Source organism: Gorilla gorilla, chromosome 11, assembly GCF_029281585.2.
Source record: "Gorilla gorilla gorilla isolate KB3781 chromosome 11, NHGRI_mGorGor1-v2.1_pri, whole genome shotgun sequence".
NCBI lineage: Eukaryota > Metazoa > Chordata > Mammalia > Primates > Hominidae > Gorilla > Gorilla gorilla.
The window spans coordinates 76,378,816-76,402,149 of NC_073235.2; the positions used below are offsets into that span (position 1 = coordinate 76,378,816).

At 34.9% G+C, this 23,334-nt stretch overlaps 1 protein-coding gene across 2 annotated transcripts in view; it reads right to left on the reverse strand.

Moving 5' to 3' along the window:
* Positions 1–7,012: 7,012 nt before the first annotated feature.
* Positions 7,013–23,334, reverse strand: part of SP3 (Sp3 transcription factor) — a 57,856-nt gene continuing 41,534 nt past the window's right edge. For both annotated transcript variants that reach the window (XM_031008737.2, XM_031008736.2), the window contains 3 exons: positions 17,048–17,240; positions 11,522–11,718; positions 7,013–8,738 (listed from right to left, as the gene is read on the reverse strand). In XM_031008737.2, the coding sequence (XP_030864597.2) occupies positions 8,422–8,738; positions 11,522–11,718; positions 17,048–17,240 (707 nt within the window). In that variant the 3' untranslated portion in view covers positions 7,013–8,421. The remainder of the gene's footprint in view (positions 8,739–11,521; positions 11,719–17,047; positions 17,241–23,334) is intronic.

Genomic DNA, 23,334 nt, shown 5'->3' on the forward strand with positions numbered 1-23,334 from the left:
AACAGGCAACTCCCATCAGAGGAAAATGGATTGTGAACTTGTAAAAATATGCTCAACCTCACCAGAATATAGAAAAATTAGAATTAAAGTCATGAGTTATCATTTCACATCCATCAACCCATCATGTGCAGTAGCCTATATCCCCAGCCCTTGGATGAAATGAACAGCAGGGAAACAGTTAGTTGCACTTAAGCCTTTTTTTTTTTTGAGACAAAATCTTGCTCTGTCGCCCAGGCTGGAGTGCAGTGGTGCGATCTCAGCTCACTGCAACCTATGCCTCCTGCGTTCAAGCAATTCTCGTGCCTCAGCCTCCCGAGTAGCTGGGATTACAGGCACGCGCCACCACCCCCAGCTAATTTTGTACTTTTCATCACCATGTTAGTCAGGCTGGTCTCAAACTGCTGACCTCAAGCAATCCGCTCGACTCAGCTTCCCAAAGTGCTGGGACCACAGGCATGAGCCACTGCCCCCGGCCAAGCCTTCTTTTCAATATTCAACTCAAGAGAGTGGTCTACTATGTGAGAAGACCCCTACAGTGAGAGACTATGAGGACTACCACACCTGGGCAGGGCTTGACTGAGAGATAGAAGGTGGAACCAGTGAGAAAAACGTGCATTGTTTCTGCTACAGTTAACAAATATTTGGTTATCCCTACTGGTACCAATTTTTAAATATATCCATTGCTTAGTTTTTCAGGTCCCTTTTAAATTTCTTACTTATACTTGCTTTTCTTCCAGATGAATCTAGAATCATTTTGTCAAATCCCAAAACAAAATTTCATTGTTATTCATTGGAAAAAACATATCTGCCAAGGCAGGATTGGGAGGGTATGGAAAAAATGTGAACTCCTATAAATGGCTGGTAGGAGTATAATTTGGTATGCATGTTATGGAGATCAATTTGGAAGTATCTGGTGAAACTGAAGATTAAGAATATCCTGTTGGCCAGTGATTCAAGTTCTGGATACATATCTCAAGAAATGCTCACATGTACACAAGGAAATATGTCAATTATTTCATTGCAGCATTGTTTATAAGTCAAAAATTGGAAATAACTGAGATGCTCATCAAGAAGAAAATGGATACATTGTGACAAACTTATTCAATGAACTACAGCATTTAAATGAATGATTTAGAGAAACATGGTAGTGTGGATACATCTCAAAAACATGAGTGGTAAAACAAGTCCCAGAAGGTTTTGTACAGAATGATACCATTTATATAAAGTTTCAAAATCAGAAAAACAATCCTAAGTATGCATACATATAATAAGGATATAAAACCACTCATGGTATCATTCTGATAAACATCAAATTCAGAGCTGCAATTACTTATGTGGGTAAAGGGAGACAAATGAAATGAGACAGGGCTATACAGATTTCAAGTACAACTGTAATCATTCCTTTCTAAAAGAAAAAATACATAGGTAAAAATAAGATTATAAAAGTTGGGTGATAGATACTTAGGTATTTGTTACATTGTTTTCTGCATTTTTCTGTATTCTTGAAATGTTTCATAATAAAAAAGGCACAATACGAATACTAGCAGTTTCGTTAACAAATGTTGGCTGACAACTAGGTGGATCAAGGTGACTTAACAAGGTGAATTAACTCATTAATACAACAATAGTTGAAGACAACTATTTTCAAGTGTAGGAAGAATACTGATTCTTCCAGTGCTTACATTTACTAATACATAATATAATATGTGCCAGGCATTATGGAAAGTGGTTTACATGCATTAACTTATTATCTCCATAATCACTCTATGAAGATGATGGTAGCATCATTCTCATTTTATAGTTAGAGAACAGGCTAAGAGTGGAAAGGTAAAGAGTGAAAGGTCACATAGGTGGTAAGCAGCAGAACCGGGAGACAAGCAAGCCCATGTGTGTCTAAGTCCCAAACCTATGCACTTAATCACTATATTATGCTATGAAAGGTTTCAACTTTACTAAATGAATAAAGATGGAAAAAACCACACAGAGTTACTAGTAGAATTGAGAAAAATGCAATTAACACAACTTAAGAATTTTTAAAGGATCAGGGTGTGAGGAGGACTAAGTAATTGGGTATACATAATTAAAAGAAAGACCCAAACCTATTCTGAGTCCAAACACACAATGAAAATATACGTGACTTGGTGTGACATAGAAACACAGGCTAATGCTGGCAGAAAGTCAGTATTCCACAAGACCAACCACAGATAAAGATACAGCCATCTGTTAAGAGGGCGTCCTGAAACTGTAGAGGGACTTCTAAGCCTTTTAATCAGTTTTCTTGGACACATTCTACCAGTCTTTCAAGGCCCACCCTTTCTGATTCATCCAAGCTATATACTAAGTTCTGCCTTGTCTAAACCTGACTCATTTGGCAGGCAATAAACGTGACTTTTTGTTGGTATTTCCTAGGACGGCGGTCCCCAAACTTTTTGGCACCAGGGACTAGTTTTGAGGAAGACAATTTTTTCACGGATGGGGGTCGGGGGGTGGGGATGGTTGTAGGATGAAACTGCTCTACCTCAGATCATCAGACATTAGATTCCCTTAAGGAGGGCACTACCTAGATCCCTCGCATGCGGGGTTCACAACGGGGTTCGCACTCCTATGAGAATCTAATGTTGTGGCTCATCTGACAGGCGGCAGAGCTCAGGCAGGAATGCTTGCTTACCTCCTGCTGTATGGGCTGGTTCCTCACAGACCAGGGACCAGGACCAGTCTGTGGCCCAGGTGGTTCCTCACAGACCAGGGACCAGTACCGGTCTGTGGCCCAGGGGTTGGGGACCCTTTTCTATAGGATCAAGTCATCAACTCTATGGTGTTTTACGAGAGAATATACTGTACCTCAGTTGTCTTAGTTGGCATTATTTGGTAGCAAGTAACAGCCTTCTGACTTAAGAAAAAACTAAGTTGGGGAGTCTCTCTGTAAGGTTTTAAGGCTATCTTGTGGAACCCCAGGAGGATGAAACACAGATAGTGAAATGCAAGACACTGGAACAAACACTGCCAAGTTATCAGGAATCAAGAAAGCCATTTTCTTTTTCTTCTGGGGTTGAATGTCATCTTTGCTTTCTCTGCCTCCCATGTATGTTCCAGATGTGACCTCCCAAGACATCAGTTTTCCAATCCCAAATTATCAGGAGAAATCATCTAATTGGCTCAACTTTGACCAGATGTCCACTCCTTGTCTGATTTCTGAACAGCTCCTCACGGAAGGTGGCAGAAAGTAATGCTCAGAAAAGGGATGTAAGTTGGACAGATATCCTAAAAGGTCACTAAGCCAATACTTCCTGTATTTCCCTGTTGTCGATTAATCGGAGGCTTAGACTTTTTTCTGTGGGGGAAGGATGGAGGGGAGAAATAACTGCATTTCTCTGATGGCCTTTCCTAATCTTAAAAACCACTTCAGTGCTAGACTTTATCTTTCAGTCGCAATGAACCTGAAGATTCTTCGGCTGGTTTTTAGAAATGTTCAAATAGGATAGACTCTTACACAGGGGTGTAATTTCCTCAAGAAAATACACATTTAGGTGCTTCAGTCTTTTCTTCTTATTCCATCCTTTTCTGATAGGGCAGTCACTTCAGACACTTCATCCACTATCACTTTAGGTTCCAACTGTTCTTTTCAATTTTTGCATTAGAAATAAGACTTCTTCTCATTTTGGAAAAATCAATGTATGAACCATAGTCAAACAATGAAAATTCTAAAACAGTTCACTACAGAAAAATGGAATCTCCAGAGTTAAGGGGGGAGGAAGGCATTGGAAGGTGGTTACCATTTGAATCTCTACCGTAAGTCAGGCACTATGCTAAATGCTTATATTTTAATACAACAATCCTATAAACAGGGAGTACTATTGTTAGCCTCTTCATGGATGATGAAAATGAGGTTTTAAGGTAAGAAAACTACCAATATCACACATCTAGTAAGTAGCTTAGCATAGATTCAGAAGCAAAAGTTAAAAGGTGAAAAATGGGGAAAAGGACTGAAGGAGATAGGCCTTCTCAGGATATCATTCTTAACATCAAAAACTGTATCTTAAACATATTTAATACAACAATGAAGTGGCATGAATCATGTTACATGACAATATACATGACAGCTTTTTAAAAAATATATTCATATCATGAAGACTTTATAACATCAAAAAAAAGCAACAGGGGAAAAAAAAAAAACTTGTATACCCTTTAGACTCCAGATTTGGCCAGGCGTGGTGGCTCACGCCTATAATCCCAACACTTTGGGAGGCAGAGGTGGAAGGATCACTTGAGCCCAGGAATTCAAGACCAGCCTAGGCAATATAGTGAGACCCCATCTCTACAAAACAAATTAAAATTAACTGAGCACGGTGGTGTGCACCTGTGGTCCAAGCTACTTAAGAGGCCGAAGTGGGGAGGATTGCTTGAGACCAGTAAGTGGAGTCTGCAGTAAGCCATGATTGCACCACTGCACTGTGTGACAGAGACAGACCCTGTCAAATATAGGAAAAAAACATACAATAAACCCTGGACTAGAATCAATTTTTCTGGGGAGAAGGTGTAGGATCCCAAAAAGACTAGGAATCACTGACAAAAAAAATTCTTCTCTTTTGCAATTTGGCAGCCCCTCTTAAAAATTCTTCCACTCTGTCCCTCACAAAGTCCCCCATCACCCAACATACCACACTGTACCTTTGCAAACGCCATTTCTGCTGAGTTTCCCAGACTTCATGCAGAATTCTCCCTCTTCTAGGTTTCTACAGCACTTTGTTTCTGCCACTAATATATGTATTTTATACGCAAATCTGTCTGAACAAGGCAAGGGGCCAATATGTTGTTTCTTCAACACTAAATAAAATTATGAGGTGATTTCACAAAAATATCAAATTTGTACCAAAGATATCAATTAATTTGTTTTGTGCTTATTGTCAGACAACAAAAGACTTAGTACTCATTCATGGCAGTCAGTTTTAAACATACTGTTTAGTGAAAAATAATTCTTTTACAACGAAAACGATTGTTACCAGCTTCATATAATTAAAACTGAAAACCAAATTGTGTAACAGGTAGCATGTCAGTTTATATATTTTAAAACCAAATGTTATTCCATAATCATTTATGCAACAACCCCAAATTTCAAACAATATTGAACACAATACAAATTTTTCATAAAACAAAACTTTTAGGTCTGAGTAGGCAGTACTGGAATTTAAACTACAATTAAGAGCCTAAGGGGATGCTTGCCCTATTTTAAGTGATTGTAACGCAGGAGTGTTTAACAGAACCACTTGAGCAGCTGTTTCAAAACACATATACACTCCATCTCCAAAGATGTTGATTTAGTAAGCTGAGGTGGCTACCAGGCCTATGGAATCTCTAAAATGCTCCCCAGCAATTTCTAATGAACAATACTGTTTAAGAACTATTTTCTATGAAATAGGCTTGACATGCTTTCAGCTTATATGTATGTGTATTTTTAAGTATCTTAAGCATTGCCAATATTTTGAAAGACCAAAGTTATTTACAGGGCATCTGACTTTCTGCGGTAGGTGTAGCTCCTTTAAAAGGTTATGTGCTTTTTGGTTGAGTCACTTTTCAGTAATTAAGCCTCAATCTATAGAAAATGAGATGCTCTTTAAGTGATATTTTCTTACATTAAAATTTGAGGTATACAGACAATCGAGTCCACTAAATGTTACAACAGGAATTATTTGTACATAAATATATTCAATATGCACTAACTCTAGCCTTTACAAAAATAAAGCAATTGACAAAACACCTATTAGAGTATACCTACCCTGAGAATTATACTCATACACAATACTAATAGGTTTTATAATCAGAAAAAGTTGACATCAGAGCAAATCTTCAAATGTTGTTTCCAGAGTATATTCAACATTTTAAAATATAAAAATAGAAATATTTAAAATTATCTACACTGAGGTTACATAACTTTGGTAAAAGTTCCAAAGTTCACTAATATATTCCTAGTGGGCACTAAAAAAATCTAAAACTTTATTTAAATAATTTTCAAGACTACTTATTTTCTTCATTGCATTCATTCTCCACGAATTCATAAAATATGCATGGACACCTATCGATTCAAAGTACACCATAAACTTAGTGTAAAAATCCAGTATTACTTAAAACATCTCTACTATCATTCAAATGGTTTAATCTGACTTAATGGGCAGTTTGCTCAAGTGAACCACCTGCTGCTCACTTAATTCTCTTCACATTAATCTTAATTTTAAAATTCTAAAAATTACCTAAAGGATTTTAAGATTCAAAATCTAATCCCTGTAACTTCAAAATAATTGTCAATTCTAGTGGTTCCTTTATATTATTCCAAGTAGAACTTCCTATTTTACATCACAAGCTTAAGTCTCACATTTAGAAAAACTGTCCATGTTTATGCGTGTCTAGAGTTCTCCAATGCAATCAGGTATTACAGACAGAGTCAGACTGGGCCTGGAAAACAGAAAATGGACATCTTTACCCCCACTGTATACATGTGTTAAGAAACTTGATTTTTACTTTAAAACATCTACAATACACAATCACATTAATACTCTTTCCTCCTACTCTGCCTTTATCATGATGAAACACATGCAAATTCAAAACGCAACTTTTTCAAGTAACTCCTGCCATGGTTACCAACGCTTGTCTTATCGTTTTCAGGAGTCTTAATGTAAATTCAGGTTTTCGATAAATCAAAATATTCTGCATTGCTTTAAAACGGAAAACAAAAAAATTGCAAAATGGTACTGATAAAACTGATATGAATCAATGTGGGCTAAGGGCTAAGACTTTTTTTCAAAAATTGTATTTAATAAGCTCATTCTTATTTACTCTAGGTAAAAAATTAGTAAATGACCAGTGTCTCTATATATCTCTTCTTCAAATAAATGCCTGTTTACAATTCAGTGTCTAAAATCAAGAATCTAAAAATAAAAAGCCAAGTTGAAGAAAAATAAACCACCAATTCTTACCCCATACCACTGCAATATTTTTTATGCATAGGAATACAACAAACTCAAAAGAAAAAAAAATAGTGTTTTATTAACTACCACACTGTTATAATACACTTTAAACGTACAATAAGGTAGCCTTTAAATTTGAGGTGGTCTTAAGAATAACAAATGAACAGAATTCCAAATTTTTGAAATAGGTGAACTGCTGCAGTTACAGGTATACATTTAGGAAAACTGTATAGCTCTTACAAGACCAGCAATGTAACTTTATTTTGTACATTTTTGAATTGAAAATATAAACAATAATTAAAAAATAAAAAGAAAATACAGCATAATAAAAAACATACGTTTCTCAATTAAATGTACTGGATACATATAAATTTTAAGGGAAGAAGCAAAAAAGGAAAATGATTGATATTTAAGTGCAGACTGACTACCTAGACAAAAAAAAAAGACTTAAAAAAATATCATAAAACCTCTAGTTCTTCTATGACTAATATCCATATGGTTGGAGTATCGTCACTATGGAAGTGATTTTGTTATGTTTGCATATGTTATACTTTACTGGTAATTTACATGATGGCTTTTAAGGCCCTGGGAGACATGGTTTTTGGAAACAAGATTGGATAAAAATCACTGCTAAGACGCAATACACCTTATTTTTTTGGTCCTCCAATAGTCAAGAAAAGGGATAATTCACTATAACATTCTCTTACCACCCAAATGCCTCAACTTATACATTTTAAACTTTTTTAAACATTGGTTATATTGCCCAACTTCGTTATTGAAAGAATATTAACAAGACATTATTTTGGCAAATTAAATCTTAAACATGGCTTTTCAACAGGATTTAAAAGGTGACTATCCCTAGAGTTCCATGTTAAAATGTAGTTTTCAAAATCTTACAAGAGTAATGCTTAAAATATTGTACATAGTTAACCTAATTAAAATAATTAGCTTCAAAATGACAAATTGATAAGCTAAGTAAAGCCTACACTATGTAACATTTGCTTGGAAACTTGATTTGTCAGTTATGCATAATAAAAATTCCAGTCATCAAGAAAATTACAAAATTTTTTATCATAACATGATTTCTTTCACCCACCAGCTTTTTTATCTTACAATAGATAAATACCAACATGTTCTCATTTTTACACTAAACCACACAGGATTGATGCATTTGGTTAGACTACCATTCGCATTGTTAAATTCAATTTTCTCTTTATATAACTTGGTAAAATTTCATTTCTTCTAGATTCCAAAAGTACCTACAAAACCCATGCAATTTTACCATTTTTAATATACTATGGAATATCATACAAAGTAAGGCATTTCAGTGTCATGTATAACCAAGTTACTGTCAATCCAAAAATTTTTGCACATCAATAAAAAGATATCTAAGAACTTAGGAACAATATTCTTCTCACTACTGTATAAAAATAACCACAATGAATAAGTATTTGTGTAATATTTACTCCATTGTCTCATTTCCAGAAACTGTGACAAGCTGTAAAGGTATTTCAGTGTTGGTAAGGATATCTTGATTGCTGGTAGCGGAAGTATTAACAGTTCCTATCCCTGAAACAGAACCTTGTTGAATATTTGCAAGGATAAGCGTTGTTCCTCCTGCAGTAATCAAAGTATCATCTCGCGCAGCTTCCACAGATGCCAGCACTGTACTGCTAGAGTGAATACCTTTTTTATTCTGGTGTGTTTTAATATGTTTGGCAAGGTGGTCACTTCTCATAAAGCGTTTTGAACATTCTGGACAAACAAATTTCTTCTCACCTGTTAAGAAAAAAATTAAGTTACTTGGTTTTAAAAATTCAACTTTAATAGCTCAATCATCTCCCCCAAAACAGAAAGTAAGTCAATGCTGACAGGTGAGGATGGGAGCAGGGGTCTATTAAAATTGTATTCATTTTACAAGCTACCCCTGCCAGATTTCTCTTACAGAATATTTCTTCTTAAATCTTTCATCTTTACTTTTTGATGAATAGCAATCTTCAAACATGTATTATATAATAGATGGATATTCAAATAAGACTTTAATATCTCAACTACGCTAAGAGTTTGTTTGAAATACCTGTGTTAAGATGCCAGCTAAAAAATAAGCATCTATAACACACTTTAAAGTCTAAATAAAAGTATATTCTTTCACGCTATAATTAAAATACTAACATGCCATGTTCATGATACTAAACCTTCAACTCTTAAATATGAATTAAAGCAACAGGGTACTTCTAGATTAAAGAAATGACACCACAAGCTTGAGATCCAAAAAGAATGAGTAATCCTTAGAAAAATGAATCTGGCTAGCTGACTTGACTTCAGCTACAACAATCAAGAACAAGTCTAATATGTCAAGATGTTAAAGCTGTTAAAATCCTGATGCCTAAATTTATTTCCCAGCATGAATAAAGTAAGTTTAAATACAAAAGACAGACTGAACTTCTATTATGTTGAAGATCGACTCTGCAAGATTACCAAAAGAGAAGACAAAAGGCCAACCTAAAAGGAATTCAGAGAGAAATCAATAAAAATCAATCAATAAATCTAGTAAATATTTTCTTAATTCCTTTCTTCAAAAATGTCTTAGCCTGTATCCTTTGTTCTAGCACCTCTACTCTACATAGGTCTTTATCAGACCTCATGCTTCAGTCACATCCTAGTCTCTCTCTCTCTCCAGACTATCTTCCTTAAAGACCAAATTTTATTACATCAGAAAACTTCAAGATTATATTAAGTGATATGGAAATGCAAGGGTAACTTGCAGATGATGTAACAGTTTAGATGCTCCACTGCCTAATTTACAAGGACCTTTAAAATGTGCCTCAATCCTACTTAACAGAAATGTTTTGTAAAATCTCATCCTCATTCACCGCTACAAAAAAAAAAGGTCTCTCACTTCTTCTATTAACATACCACCATTTTTCTACTAAAGTATTTCCCAGTTTCTCTTGTAACATTAGTCCTGAGAGGTACTCCATGGCAAACGGCACAAGGTTAGGAAAGGCTACACACACATTACATCACTAACTTATAGATGCAAGCTGTCCATCTAGCATTTAATTTAAAGGTCCGAAGAGGTACTGCCTTGAAGGTACTTATACCCTCTTTGGCCCACTATTTCCTACACTTATTTGATCATTGACCTTTTTCTCCCTTTTATATTATTCCTTTTTACAACCTGCTGATAAAATCCTACTGAGGAAAATTCTGTTAACAGGGCCATCGTAAGGTCTATTATCCCATACTTTACTATCCCAAGCAGTAATTATCTCTGTTTCTGAGCCTTTTCAACAGCAGACTGCAACGCAAAATCTTTTTCTACTTTTTTTTTTTTTTGAGACAGGATCTCACTTTGTCACCCAGGCTGCAGTACAGTGGCATGACCTTGGCTCACTGCAACCGCCGCCCCATGGGCTCAAGCAATCCTCCCACCTCAGCCTCCTGAGCAGCTGGGACTACAGGTACACACCATCCGCCCGGCTATTTTTTGTCTTTCTAGGAGAGACACGGTTTCACCATGTTGCCCAGGCTGGTCTCAAACTCCTGAGGCTCAAGCAATCTGCCTTTCTTGGCCTCCCAAAGTGCCGGGATTACAGGCATGGGCCAGCATGCCCAGCAGCCTTATCTACTTTCTTAATTGTCTGTTGCAGTTTCATGTAGGTTAATCTCATCTGTCTACCTACCCAATGAGAGAAAGGAACTAAAACAATTAGAGCATCTGTATACTACTACAGACCTCATAGGTAATTTTATACAATACTGAAGGCCAAAGTAGGATATATGAAGCAATGTCAGAGATAGTTTATTCGCTTAACCTAATAGGGAACTTGGATTGGAATCCAGATGACTTCAAAATCCATGTTGTTCTCCATTTTACCATGCTTCTTCCAAGCTCTCTAGGGATTGTAAATACATATTTTTCAATTCTCCAGTGTTGAGCATAGACTGATGAACACTTTAATCATTTACATGGTAGTAGGAAAAAACTATCTCTAAGTTAATACTGTTAGGTTTCAGTGTAGATCAGTCACAGGTCCATTTCATTTAACAACCACACAACACTATGTAAAAATAATATAATCAGAGAAAGTCTTCACATCAACATTGCCTTGGTTATTCCTCAGTGAAATACCTTTCCCTTACCTCAGAGATACTAAAAACAAAAGGTGAAATGCCCAAATATGTCAGAAGAAACAGTATTTTTTGTTACAGTGTTAAGGGGAAAGAAAAAAAATAGGATAGATCAAGAGTAAAAGCTGACAACTAATTAAAAATGTTAACAGAATAAAAATAGTATAAATGTGGTTTAAAGCATTCAATAATGTCAACAAAAGCCACCCAAAGTCTACTTAAATATAACTTTATTTTAGAAGATAAGCCAGACTGACTTGTTCTTTGGAATTTGTGTTATTAAGATGGTGTTACTAAAGGTAAAAATTGGATGTAATTCATTGTATTTTAAAGATTCAGTTCAGTAAGGAATGCTAATAAAAAAGAAGTCAAGGCAGTTATGTAGCCCTATAATTCATTTTTGTCTGTTAAAAGTAAGTATTAGTAACCTGTATGTGTTCTTCTGTGCCTCTGTAATTCATCACTTCGAGTAAATCTTTTACCACAGTACATCCAGTTACAAACAAAAGGGCGTTCTCCAGAATGCCAACGCAGATGAGCTCTCAGATGTGAGGTCTTCCCATAGACTTTACCACATCCTGGTATATGACAAATGTGTTGCTTCTTTTTCCCAAGATTGGTACCTCTAAAAAACACACACAGAATAATATATACTTATATGAAAATATTCAAATGGACATTACCATTTATATCATATATCCCCATGTTGAATTTTAAATAGAAGACATTATCATTACAAAGTCAATCAGAAACCAAAACCATTTAAAATCAGTTTAAATGAAAATTTATGTATTTCAAGCATATACATTTTATATATTAACCTTACTCCAGAATTAATGTGATTGTTGTCCAAATGTAAATATGCTCAAGAATTATGTAATTAAAAGGACATTTCATATGTAAAGAATGTACAATAAAGCTATTTATTCTTCTATCAGAACCATTCACAAATTCTACGCATAAGCCTGATCCACTTAATTATATAGGAAACTAAATGTGGTCTGTATTCAAAAGTCGTCAGATAATCAAAAATATATTTAAACCAAAGAATGAATACGTAACTGATCACAGGTACAATTAAAAGATATAGGCAGCTTTAGCAGACTTTAATATGATTTAAGAATATGTATTCATATTTGTGTGGCCACACTCTGAATATACACTGACTTGGAGAAAGCTTTTTTTTTAAATCTAGCTAAAGCAATGGTCTGAACTCCCTTAGCATTAGATGAGATAAATACAAATCAAAATTATCTTTACATTTAAAATTCCCTTCATATTAACCATGTAAAAGATACCCAAAATTAGACACAAGAGATATAATAAAATACAGTTTTCTCCACATCACAAAATTGGACATTTATTACATTTCAGTATTTGATACCAAGAGCAGGGTTTAGAAGATATGAGATTAGATGGGTGAACAGAGGTATCTTAGCCTAAGCAAGAAGAAAACTTTTTTGATCCCAGAATTGATCATTTGAATAGTATTAAACACTACAGAAAATGTTATTTCTCAACCTTTTAAAATAAAAAAAAAAATTAGGCTTGTTACTGAATAAAAATAAATTAGTTTTTAAAAAACATGACACTTTGGACAAAACAATTTGTATAAACTTTACAATGTTTCTGAGTTTTTTTAAAAAAGTACATTTAGCCCCCTCCCCAACTCCCCTCCTCCCCCAATCTCACAGTTTAGGCATATCCTGTAAAACTTTCTATAGCCTGTAAATCCTCCTGTATACAATACACCTATCGTTTTTCAAATTTACTGGAAAAATGCATATTTCCCCACATTTATATTTTAATGTACTCACACTCAGTAGCATGTGAAATTGCCATAGGACAAACAGTGCTAAACGGTGCAGTGCTGGCTGTTAGATGCCATAGGTGTTCTGAACAGGGAGACATCAATGTGGGCTCCAGTAGTTAGAGAAGGCTTCGTGGAGGAGGTGGGTAGGATTTAGATAGAAAGGAGGGAAGGCATTCCAGGCAGAGGAATAGCATAAGTAAAGACAAGGAGGAGTCATGCTGTTGTCTCAAGGGCAAGGATGTCATAATCTAACACAATTCTAGTTTCTGCTCCAGTCCACCCCCAATTTCTACAACTCTCTTCAAAGAGCTGAGTTGAGTGAAACAGGTTTTTCTGGCTCCCTTGCAATGCCAAAGTCTTATTAACCAAAGCCAATATTGATTCCATTTAATTTAGATTTTTAAATTTATTATTTAAAAATCCCTAAGAAAAACAGCAATGTTTGTGGCTACTGGTGTACAAACCAATTTTACATATCGTGTTCACCATAGCAATTTCACAGAGAACCCAATTCAGTTCACTCGTGTACTCATTATTTCATGCCTCTCCTCTAAGCCTACCACTCAGGTCAATAATCAACGCGCTTTTACAAACTCAAAAGTGCATTTCACAAACTTAGCAAAATTTAGCATGGGAACACTAACAAAGCACAAGACTAACAAATTAACAGCAACAGATCTGGGTTCTCAAAGAAGCGAGAAGCTAGGGAAGGTATTTTTAACTGAATTATTAGGAAATAAGAAATATTATTTGAAAATGGGACAGGCATCTAAGAAAGAAAAAAACATAGGGGTGGGGTTGCACACATATTTAAGGAAAAAGCTCAACATCCAGGCCCAAAATTCTATTTAAAAAGAAAATTTCATTCAAAGTAAGATATAGATATGGTAGATGTGGATTTACGGCATGTCATACCAAGGCTTGAAGGGAGAGAACTGAAGTGAATTTCTCAACAAAGTTCAGGTAAGAAAAGATTTAAAGTTTTCTTCTTGATTAATATCCACACCACTAATGCCTATAATATAGGAAAAACTAATAATTTTACGTTTTTATTCTGGAGTGTCTAAACTTGTTCCCAATAATTTAATAATGCTAAGATAGAGTGGAAGCTAAACTGTGGGTAGAGGAGTTAAGAAAAGTTAAGTAAATACACTCTCTTCTGCTCAGGGTGGGAAAAACAGGACATAAACTGAAATGCTGACAAAGAAAACAGATTGTGCACAATTTTAAAAATATGGACTGATGTTTAATCCATACAAAACCTATATAACAATCATGCCTCTAGAATGTATTTTACTTACAATTATTTGTCTCTCACTAGGTTATCTCTCACTAGTTTAAACAGTCTCTGAAAGCTGGTTCTGCTCAATAAATATTTCCTAAATAATTACAACTTTTAAATATTTTATATTTTACGCCTTACTTTAAAAGGTAAACAAATAAAATTTACTTCTCTAAAGATGAATAAAATCAGTTCTCTAAAAATGCCATCTTGCCCATATTCTTTAAACAAATAATGGTTGCAAAAAAGACAAATATTCTAAAAAATTTTTTTAATTACTATCTGTATCAACTTGCAGAATACTTTAGAATAGTTTGGATTTACTACCTATGTTATGCTTCTATCAATTAGGTACAATTGTCATTTATACAAGTGTGTCTATCACACATATACTGCTGGAATTTTGTTCAAACAAGCTCTAAGAAACAATATAGTTTCTTTTCTTAGGAATCTCAATTTTTCTTGCTTAGAATAAGTGAGCTATTAAAGAATGAAGTCACAAAAGTTCTAGAAAAAATATAAATGAACATTTTTATAATTCTCAGAATATGGAAAACTTGTAATAGCATGGTAACAAGGCATCTAATAAAGGAAAGGCTGACCAACTTTAATTTTTTGTGCTTAAAATGTTTGCAAGGTGTAAGTGATGGAACTGTTTCTTTACTTGTGTAATAACAATGCATTCTATAAACCACTGACAAAGGCAATGTAAAACTGGGAAAAAACATTTGCACGTGACAGAGTTACATAAATTAACAGATTTACAAAAAAAAGAAAGAAACAATTCAAAAAATAAATTTTAAAATGGCAAAATAACATCCCCAAAAATGCTCAACCTCACCAAGTAATTTAAAAATATACTAAGACAATATTATGGTATTTTTCATCCGTCAGACTTTCAAAGGTTAAAAATAATTGTAAAATTCATTGTTGGCAAAGGTGTGGGAAACTAGATACTCTCACACACTGCTGGTTAGAGTATAAACTAGCCTTTCTAGCAGACAATTCCCTTTAACCCAGCAATTTCACTTCTGCCAACTTATACAAATAAAATAATCAGACAAATGTGCAAAGACATACGTGTAAGATTATGACAATAAATTCCCAACAAAAGATGTTAAATCACTCTACATCCATACAATAGAATACAACAGAATACTATACAGCCATAAAAATGATTCAGACTATATAGACTTGAAAATATGGTCACAAAAATTCTCAAAACAAGAACAGACATATAAAACAGTGAGAATAAGATGATTCTACTTTAAAATACATGTAACATCTTAAAGGACATATACAAACACGTTACTAGCTTAACTTGAAGTGGGGTGGGATTTTGGTGTTTTTAAATGTCCTATGTGTCTACATTTTTATGAGCATGTTTTAGTTTAATAAACATAAACTAATTAAAACATTTTCATTTTAAAATAAAGAGTAAGTGAAACAAAGGCCAGGCCTCCGTTAGATTTGACTTTTGTGAATAATTTATCTTAAAAGCCCCTCTAAAATGAGTTTCAGAAAAGTTACTGCCTAGTTAGAATTCACAATTTTAATTGACCAAAATATGTCAAAAAACAAAATTTTAAACTAATTACAATAAACATGAATACCTAAGGATCAGATGTAGAAGGAGAGTCACTTGGGAGGCAGTATAGTTTAATGGTTAAGGCTCTGGAGTAAAACTGGGTCCGAATCCCTGTTGTGTGTGCTCTTAGGAGTCACTCAACCTCTCTATGTCTCACTTCTAACACCACTGGGAATACGGTAAACTCTCAATGTTACCAGTTGTTAACAATTATTATTACTGGAAAGGGCTGGCCAATGTGCAACTCAAAGGCAGATAGAAAAGCTCTATTAGATCAAGTTTGTTAACTCTATTAAAAGTACATTTTATCTACTTAAACAGTGCATTTCTAAGAAAGGTATGTTAATTTTCACCATGACAAGGGATTTGGTTAAGTATGGCTTTAGAGTTCTATCCGTTTTTGCTCTATATATTTCAAAGCTGCACAAAAAAGGGACCGTGACTATTAAATCTTCTTGGTGGAAATTTAATATTATTAACAAGAAATACATCTCTGTCTTATTTGGGGCTTTCACCTCAATCCCGTCTCGTGTGATATATTAACACTGCTATCCAAGTTTTCTTTTTGTTAATACTTGCCTAATAAATCTTTTTCCATCCCTCATCTTCAATATTCCTGTGCCAATTATTTGAGGTGTTCTTTATAATTAACATCAGTCTGGATCTTGTTTTTTTTTTTTAAAAAAATATGATCTGAGTCTCAATCTCTTCATTATTAAGCTCAGTACATCCATATTTAACATAATTTCTGATCATTTTGAGTTTACTCCAGTCATGTTATTCTGTCTTAATGTTTACCTTTAAAAAGACTGAACTGAAATACAATCCCATTTTTAAAAAAATTCAATCTATTAAGGCTTATTTTTCACTTCTATTGAAAATGGAAATACTTATGCTTATCAGCCATTCCTGAACTTAATTTTTACGTAACTACTATTCTCAACCTAAAAAATCAACTTTTTATCTATGTTTAGGCAAATTCCATTGCTGGTTTGCAAACAGGCTAATTTCTGATCAGTGTGGGCCTGTTAAATGGCATCTGCTGTACTATTTTTGAAACAGCAAACTAATAATTTTAGTTTAAAAAACATTGAGAACTGAAAATCCAATTCCATATATTTTGTTCTCTAACTTCTGCCACACGCATACACACACACCAAAAATGATCATGTAATAATTTCTCATAATTAAATGACATAGCATGCAGTATTTCAAAAATCAGAATGATATTAGCACTCTTAAAAATATATATGTGTTTCATGTATGCATACCTTCCACCACCTTCTTTACAGTTGGGACAGGTGCAAGCTACCCTCCGAAGTCTTTTTCCTTCTTGATGTTGTTGGTCCCCTTCTTCATCTACCACCTGTACTCTTAAGTGTGTTAGGTCATTGGTATTCAAGGTAGAATCACCACTGAGCTGCCACTCTTCAGGATCAGGTTCTTCTTCCTTGATCCTAATATCTAAAGGGAAAAAAAAAAACAAATACAGATGAGAAACAACCAAATGGCCCAAAAAGACAGCATGAAATTACATGTCTTCTCCCAGTGTTACAACCTTGCATACACTACTTCTCGTGCCTAGACTGTTTTCCAGTTATTTTGTTCCTCATCTAACTCACCTCTATCTATTCTTCAAGACTAGTTGGAGAGTAATCTCCTGTATAAATGCTTATAGTAGAATTAATAACATTAATTAGTTCATATGTCCCTTTAGATAATAAATGCTTCACTCAAAGTTCTCGGAAAATACAATCTCCCTAAATGAACAAGTCTTCTGTAAGAAGGAACTTCCAATATAGGTAATAATCTACCTGGAAAAACTTTCTCCTCTACTTTTCTATGCCTTTTATGTGCAAATAATACATAAAGAGATGTTACAAGATTAAGTCAGTTCATATAGATGAGACCACAAAGTGCTCACTAAAGACAATTAATTGCCCAAAAAGTGTTATACCCAATTTCTAATCACTGCACTCATTCATACACATCTGGGTATACTTTCAAATTCTCACCATAAAATCAATTAATGTAGTAAGCCCTAAATAATTCTCCTTTGCATACCAACTTAATACAGATACCTTAAAAATAAGTCTTCAGTACCAGGCACTTAAGTTTACATCTTCCTTGGTATCCCAGTATAGATGACAGGAAAACACTTTTTTTTTTTTACTGTGCTGTATTAGTGTCCTACATGGTGGCTAGTTATTCTTAGAAATCCACTATTTATAAGGCTCACGAGAAACGAAAGTAATAATCCATCAAAATGACCCATAAAAGTAAGAAAAGGTATTCAACATTGTTAAATATCAGGGAAATAAAAATTTAATTCACAATGAGATATCATTACACACCCACAGAAATGACGAGAAATTTTAAAACAGACCGTACAGACTGTTGGCAAAGAAGTGGAACAACTGAAACTCCCACAGTGATCGTAGGCGTGTAGATCAGTACAACCACTTTGGAAACTCTTTCATCTATATCTTCTAAAAGTGAACCTATATATACGCTATAGCTCAAACAATTTCCCCCTAGGTACACAACCTACAGAAATGCATACACTTAACACCAAAATACAAGTACAAAATTTACAGCAATGTTATTTGTAATCACCCTAAACTAGAAAAACTCACATATCCCCTAGTATTGGAATGGAAAAACAAATCATATTTGTTCATACAATGGAACATGTTAAAACAATGAACATTAACAACAACTTACATGCAACAGAAATGAATCTCTCAAAGCAATTTCCAACAAAAAGAAGCCCCCCCGCACCCCCTATGTATTCCCTTTATATACAGGGAATGGGATCGTGTATGATATTTATATAAAGAAATTTTCATTTATATAAGATTCATAACAATTGGCAATGATTCCAACCATATGACACGTTGGAAAAGGCAAAACTATGAAGACATTAAAAAAGATCAGTGGTTGCCAGGAATTAAAGGGGAGGGAGGGATGAATAGGCACAGCACAGACGTATTTTCATTTCAGAGTACTGAAAATACTATGTATGATGTAATATAGGTGGATGCATGGCATACATTTGTTCAAACTTACAGAATGTATAAACACGAAGAGAGAACCCTAATGTAGAGTATGGACTTTGGGTGATAATACATCAAGCAAATTCATCAACTGTTAACAAATGAACCACTCTGAATGATGGGTGATGTTGACATAGGGAAGGGTATGCATGTGCAGGGGCAGGGGGTAAGGTATGTCTCTATACTTCCTTTCATTTTTACTAAGCATCTCAACTGCTCTTTAAAAATTTATTTATTTATTTATTTATTTATTTTTAAGCGGAGTCTTGCTCTGTGGTGGCGTGACCTCGGCTCACTGCAACCTCTGCCTCCCGGATTCAAGTGATTCTCCTGCCTCAGCCTCCCGAGTAGCTGGGATTACAGGTGCCCGCCACCATGCCCGCCTAATTTTTGTATTTTTAGTAGAGACAGGGTTTCACCATGTTGGCCAGGCTGGTCTCGAACTCCTGACCTCAAGTGATCCACCCACCTCAGCCTCCCAAAGTGCTGGGATTACAGGCATGAGCCACTGAGCCCAGTTTAAAAATAATTATTTAAATGTGAACGGAGTAGGTGCTCCATGGGGATAGAAGAGTGGTGACTGCCTACTTTTGAGGGACATATATGACTGAGTACAGGGAGATTTCAGGGTTGCTGGTAATATCCTATTTCTTGATCTGGGTGGTAGTTTTCCTATGTGTTCATTTTGTAAAATTTCATCAAGTTATATACATTTGATCTGTACATTTTCTGAATGCATATTATACTTCAATATAAAGATTATTATAAATTAAATATTTTAACGTAATTTATAGGTGATTAGTTAGGAACTGTTAAAGACAATTTTTTTGCTTTACCTCTAGTTCCCACATAGTTGACTAAACCTTCCCCCATTTTTACACAAATAATAAACTTAAAATGAGTGTGTCCCACAAATTAAATTCATAATATGAAATTTAGAATATAATTTTATTCACTCAACAACTATGTGTATGGCTACGATGTGCCAGTCACTGTTCTAGGTTCTAAAGGATAAGGCAGTTAGCAAGTTAAAAGTTCATGCTGACTGGGCAGGGTGGCTCATGCCTGTAATATCAGCACTTTGGGAGACCGAAGCGGGAGAAACGATTGAACCTAGGAGTTCAAGACCAGCCTGAGCCAACAGAGAGAGGTCCCGTCACTATCCAAAAACAAACAAACAAACAAACAGGCCAGGCAGACATGGTGGCACATGCCTTGTGGTCCCAGCTACTCAGGAGACTGAAGTGGGAGAATCACTTGAGCCCAGGAGGTTCAGGTTGCAGTGAGCCATGATCACATCACTGCCCTCCAGCCTGGGCAACAAAGAAAGACCCTGACACAGTTTAGATATTTGTCCCAATCCAAATCTTATGTTGAAATGCAATCCCCAGAGGTAGAGGTGGAGGCTGGTAGGAGGTGACTGGATCATGGGGGCGGATTTCTCATAAATGATTTAGCACCACTGTCTTGGCACTGTCCTAGCAATAGTTAAGAGATCTGGTTTAAGTGTGTGGCACCTTCCCTCCTACTCTTTCTCTGTCTCTCACCTCCCTCTACTTCTACCATGTGATGTGCCCATTCCCCCTTTGCCTTCTGCCATGAGTAAAAGCTTCTTGAGGCCTTCCCAGACCCAGATGCCAGCACTATGCTTCCGGTACAGCCTGCAGAACTGAGTCAATTAAACCTCTTACAAATTACCCAGTCCCAGATATTTCTATATAGTAATACAGGAATGGCCTGACACAGTCTTAAAAAGAGATGATAGTGGTCTGAAGCTAAGGTATTGATGAGGAGGGGTATAATTGTTCAGTCAGAAAATATGTTTAAAGTAGAGCCAAAGACATCTGCTAACAGATTGATAACAGGTTATCATGTGAGGAGCAAGAACAAAAAGAAGTTAAAAACACTCCCAACGTTTTTTTTTGTTTTTTTTTTAAATCCTGAGCAACTAGAAAGATGGAGTTGCCATTAACTGAGATATGGTAAACTGAAGGTAGAAAAGATTGCAGGGGAGGGGTGCCAGTCAGGGTCCTATTTTGAAATATGAAAGTTCTGAATGCCTATTGAATATCCAGATGAAGGTGTTCATCAGACAGTCAATGGGTTTGGAGTTCAGGTAGAAATCTGGCCTGCCAATATCAGCATATACATTAGGCATTGAGAGTCATCTGGAATATAATGTAGACAGGAGGAAACCCTGCAGCACTCCAAAATTAACAAGCAGAGATTAAAAAGAACCAGCAAAGGGGACTGAGAGTGACAGTGAGATATGAGGAAACTGGTGTCCAGAAACCAAACTGAAGAAATCATTTCGGGAAGAACTTAACTGTGTCAAATACTTAAAAAGTCAAGTAAAATAAAGACTAAGAAATGATCCTTGGATATAATATTGTGGTAGTCACTGGTGATCTTGACAAGAACTGTGAGCACAAAACCCTGCCTAGTATAGACTCCAGAGAGTGGAAGGAGATGAATTGTAAACAAGTACAGGTTAACTCTTTCCAAGGGTTTTGCTATAAAAGCAAGCATTATAAAATTGGCAGTACAGTTCCTAGGTTAGCCCACAAGGGTAGATTTGACACATAAGGGTACCTGAAGTATTTGTAAATCAGCCTTTATATTCTGTAGCAATAGTGCATGCTAGCAGTATAAAGAAATGAATGTGCTGACTTAAATTTGATTAATATTTGAGGAAAAGTATGCAAAAAATTTAAGCAATGAAAACAGAAATTCAAGGAAATGTGTATAACACATTTAAGAACTTTATAAACAGCACTGTTTTTTTTATTATGTCTATTCTCCACCTCAAAATGTTTAAGTTTCCTTTTCATTTGACGAGGTATTGCACTGACAGTATCTCTGTCCTGTGATTATGGCTGTTTTCAAGGCCTACCAATAAAACAAGCTTGCAAAAGGGGTATGTACAAAAGAAAAAAAAATTCTGCATACCTGGGCAAGAATTGAAGAGAAAAAAAACAGAAAATTTAAATAATGAAATACAGACATACACCCACACACACAATATGGTTACAAAGATAAGGCTAATTTTCAATATTAGTTAAGTATCAATAACTCAGGGCATGCCTAGATTTCTATTAAAAATATTACAAGAAAATCTTAAATACCTCTTCCTAAAATTAACTGCTAATTATTTATCAATAGAGCTAATAGAACATTTAAGATAAATTCTTAACCAACTTATCAAGTCTGGAACACGCATACTTAATTTAAATAGCTAACATTAGATAAATATGAATTACAGTATGGTTGATAAAATGAGACATTATCTTTTATCAATAGTGTGCCATTAAGATTTTGTTGTTCTTATCAAAGTCTTTCATATTCTCTGCCTTCAACTTTTTTAAGCACTGAAGTAATTTGATTCTAAATCAAATTTGATTTAGAATCAAATTACTTCATTTGATTCTAAAAGTTTATTTTATTTACATTTTCCCTTTAATCAGCTTCACCTGCCATAAAAATCATCTAACAGAACCACCGGATAATCCTACAATATCTCATGTATTATAAAGTTTCATTATTCCTCAGATTCCTATGGATATTTCAGAGGTACCAAGTTTTTTTTCAACTTTTCTTCTAAGGGGATAGTTCTAAATTATAGATATGAGTTCCTAAAAATATAACTTCACTAATGCTAAAAGAAGTTAACACTTTAGGGGTTAGGTTTTTAAAACTAAATGTTATCCCCTTACCAAATATAATAATAATTTTAAAAATATAGATGGATGGTTAATCACCATCTCTGCTTTAACATCAAGCAATCTCTTCCCCCAGATGCCATCTCCTTAGATTTGGATCATTACTCTTCTATAAGGTGCTCCTTTCCTCTCATTTGAAATTAATCTTTTATTAACCTTTCATTTTTATAGCAGTTTTCCAAATTATTTTATATACACATACATATGAACATAACCAGAAATGACTGATTTTCTAATATGTATTACAGAAGATCTCATTTTATAGTCTTACCACAAATATGTGAGAAAAAGATGATGTGACCTGTAATTAGTACACTGACTAGCGAGATATTCACTTCACCTTATTAAATCTGAAGTACTAGTTAAGCCCCTGTTAAGGGGACTCCTACTCTCTTCAATGATGAATATGATGGCTAAACACATAAGATAAGGATTTACTACTTGTAGAGCACTATTCTAAGTGCTTACATGTATTAACTCATGTCATGCTCCCAACTACGCTGAGTTTAATATTATTTTCCCCTCCTTTCTAGATGAGAAAACAAAGAGGTTACGTAGTTTGCCTGAAGTCACACAGTTGAAAATGGATGGAGCCAGGATGTAAGATGAAAACTGTGCAAAACCATATTGCAGATATTGCTAAAGATCAACTCCCTACCAGGGCCAGTTCATTCATAGGAACAGCAGCTGTAAGTTAGCTTCCCTGTATATAAATATATGCAATTTTAATTAGTTTCAGTTTAATTAAATCAAATCAAAGTGAGTTTAAAAATCTAGGAAGGA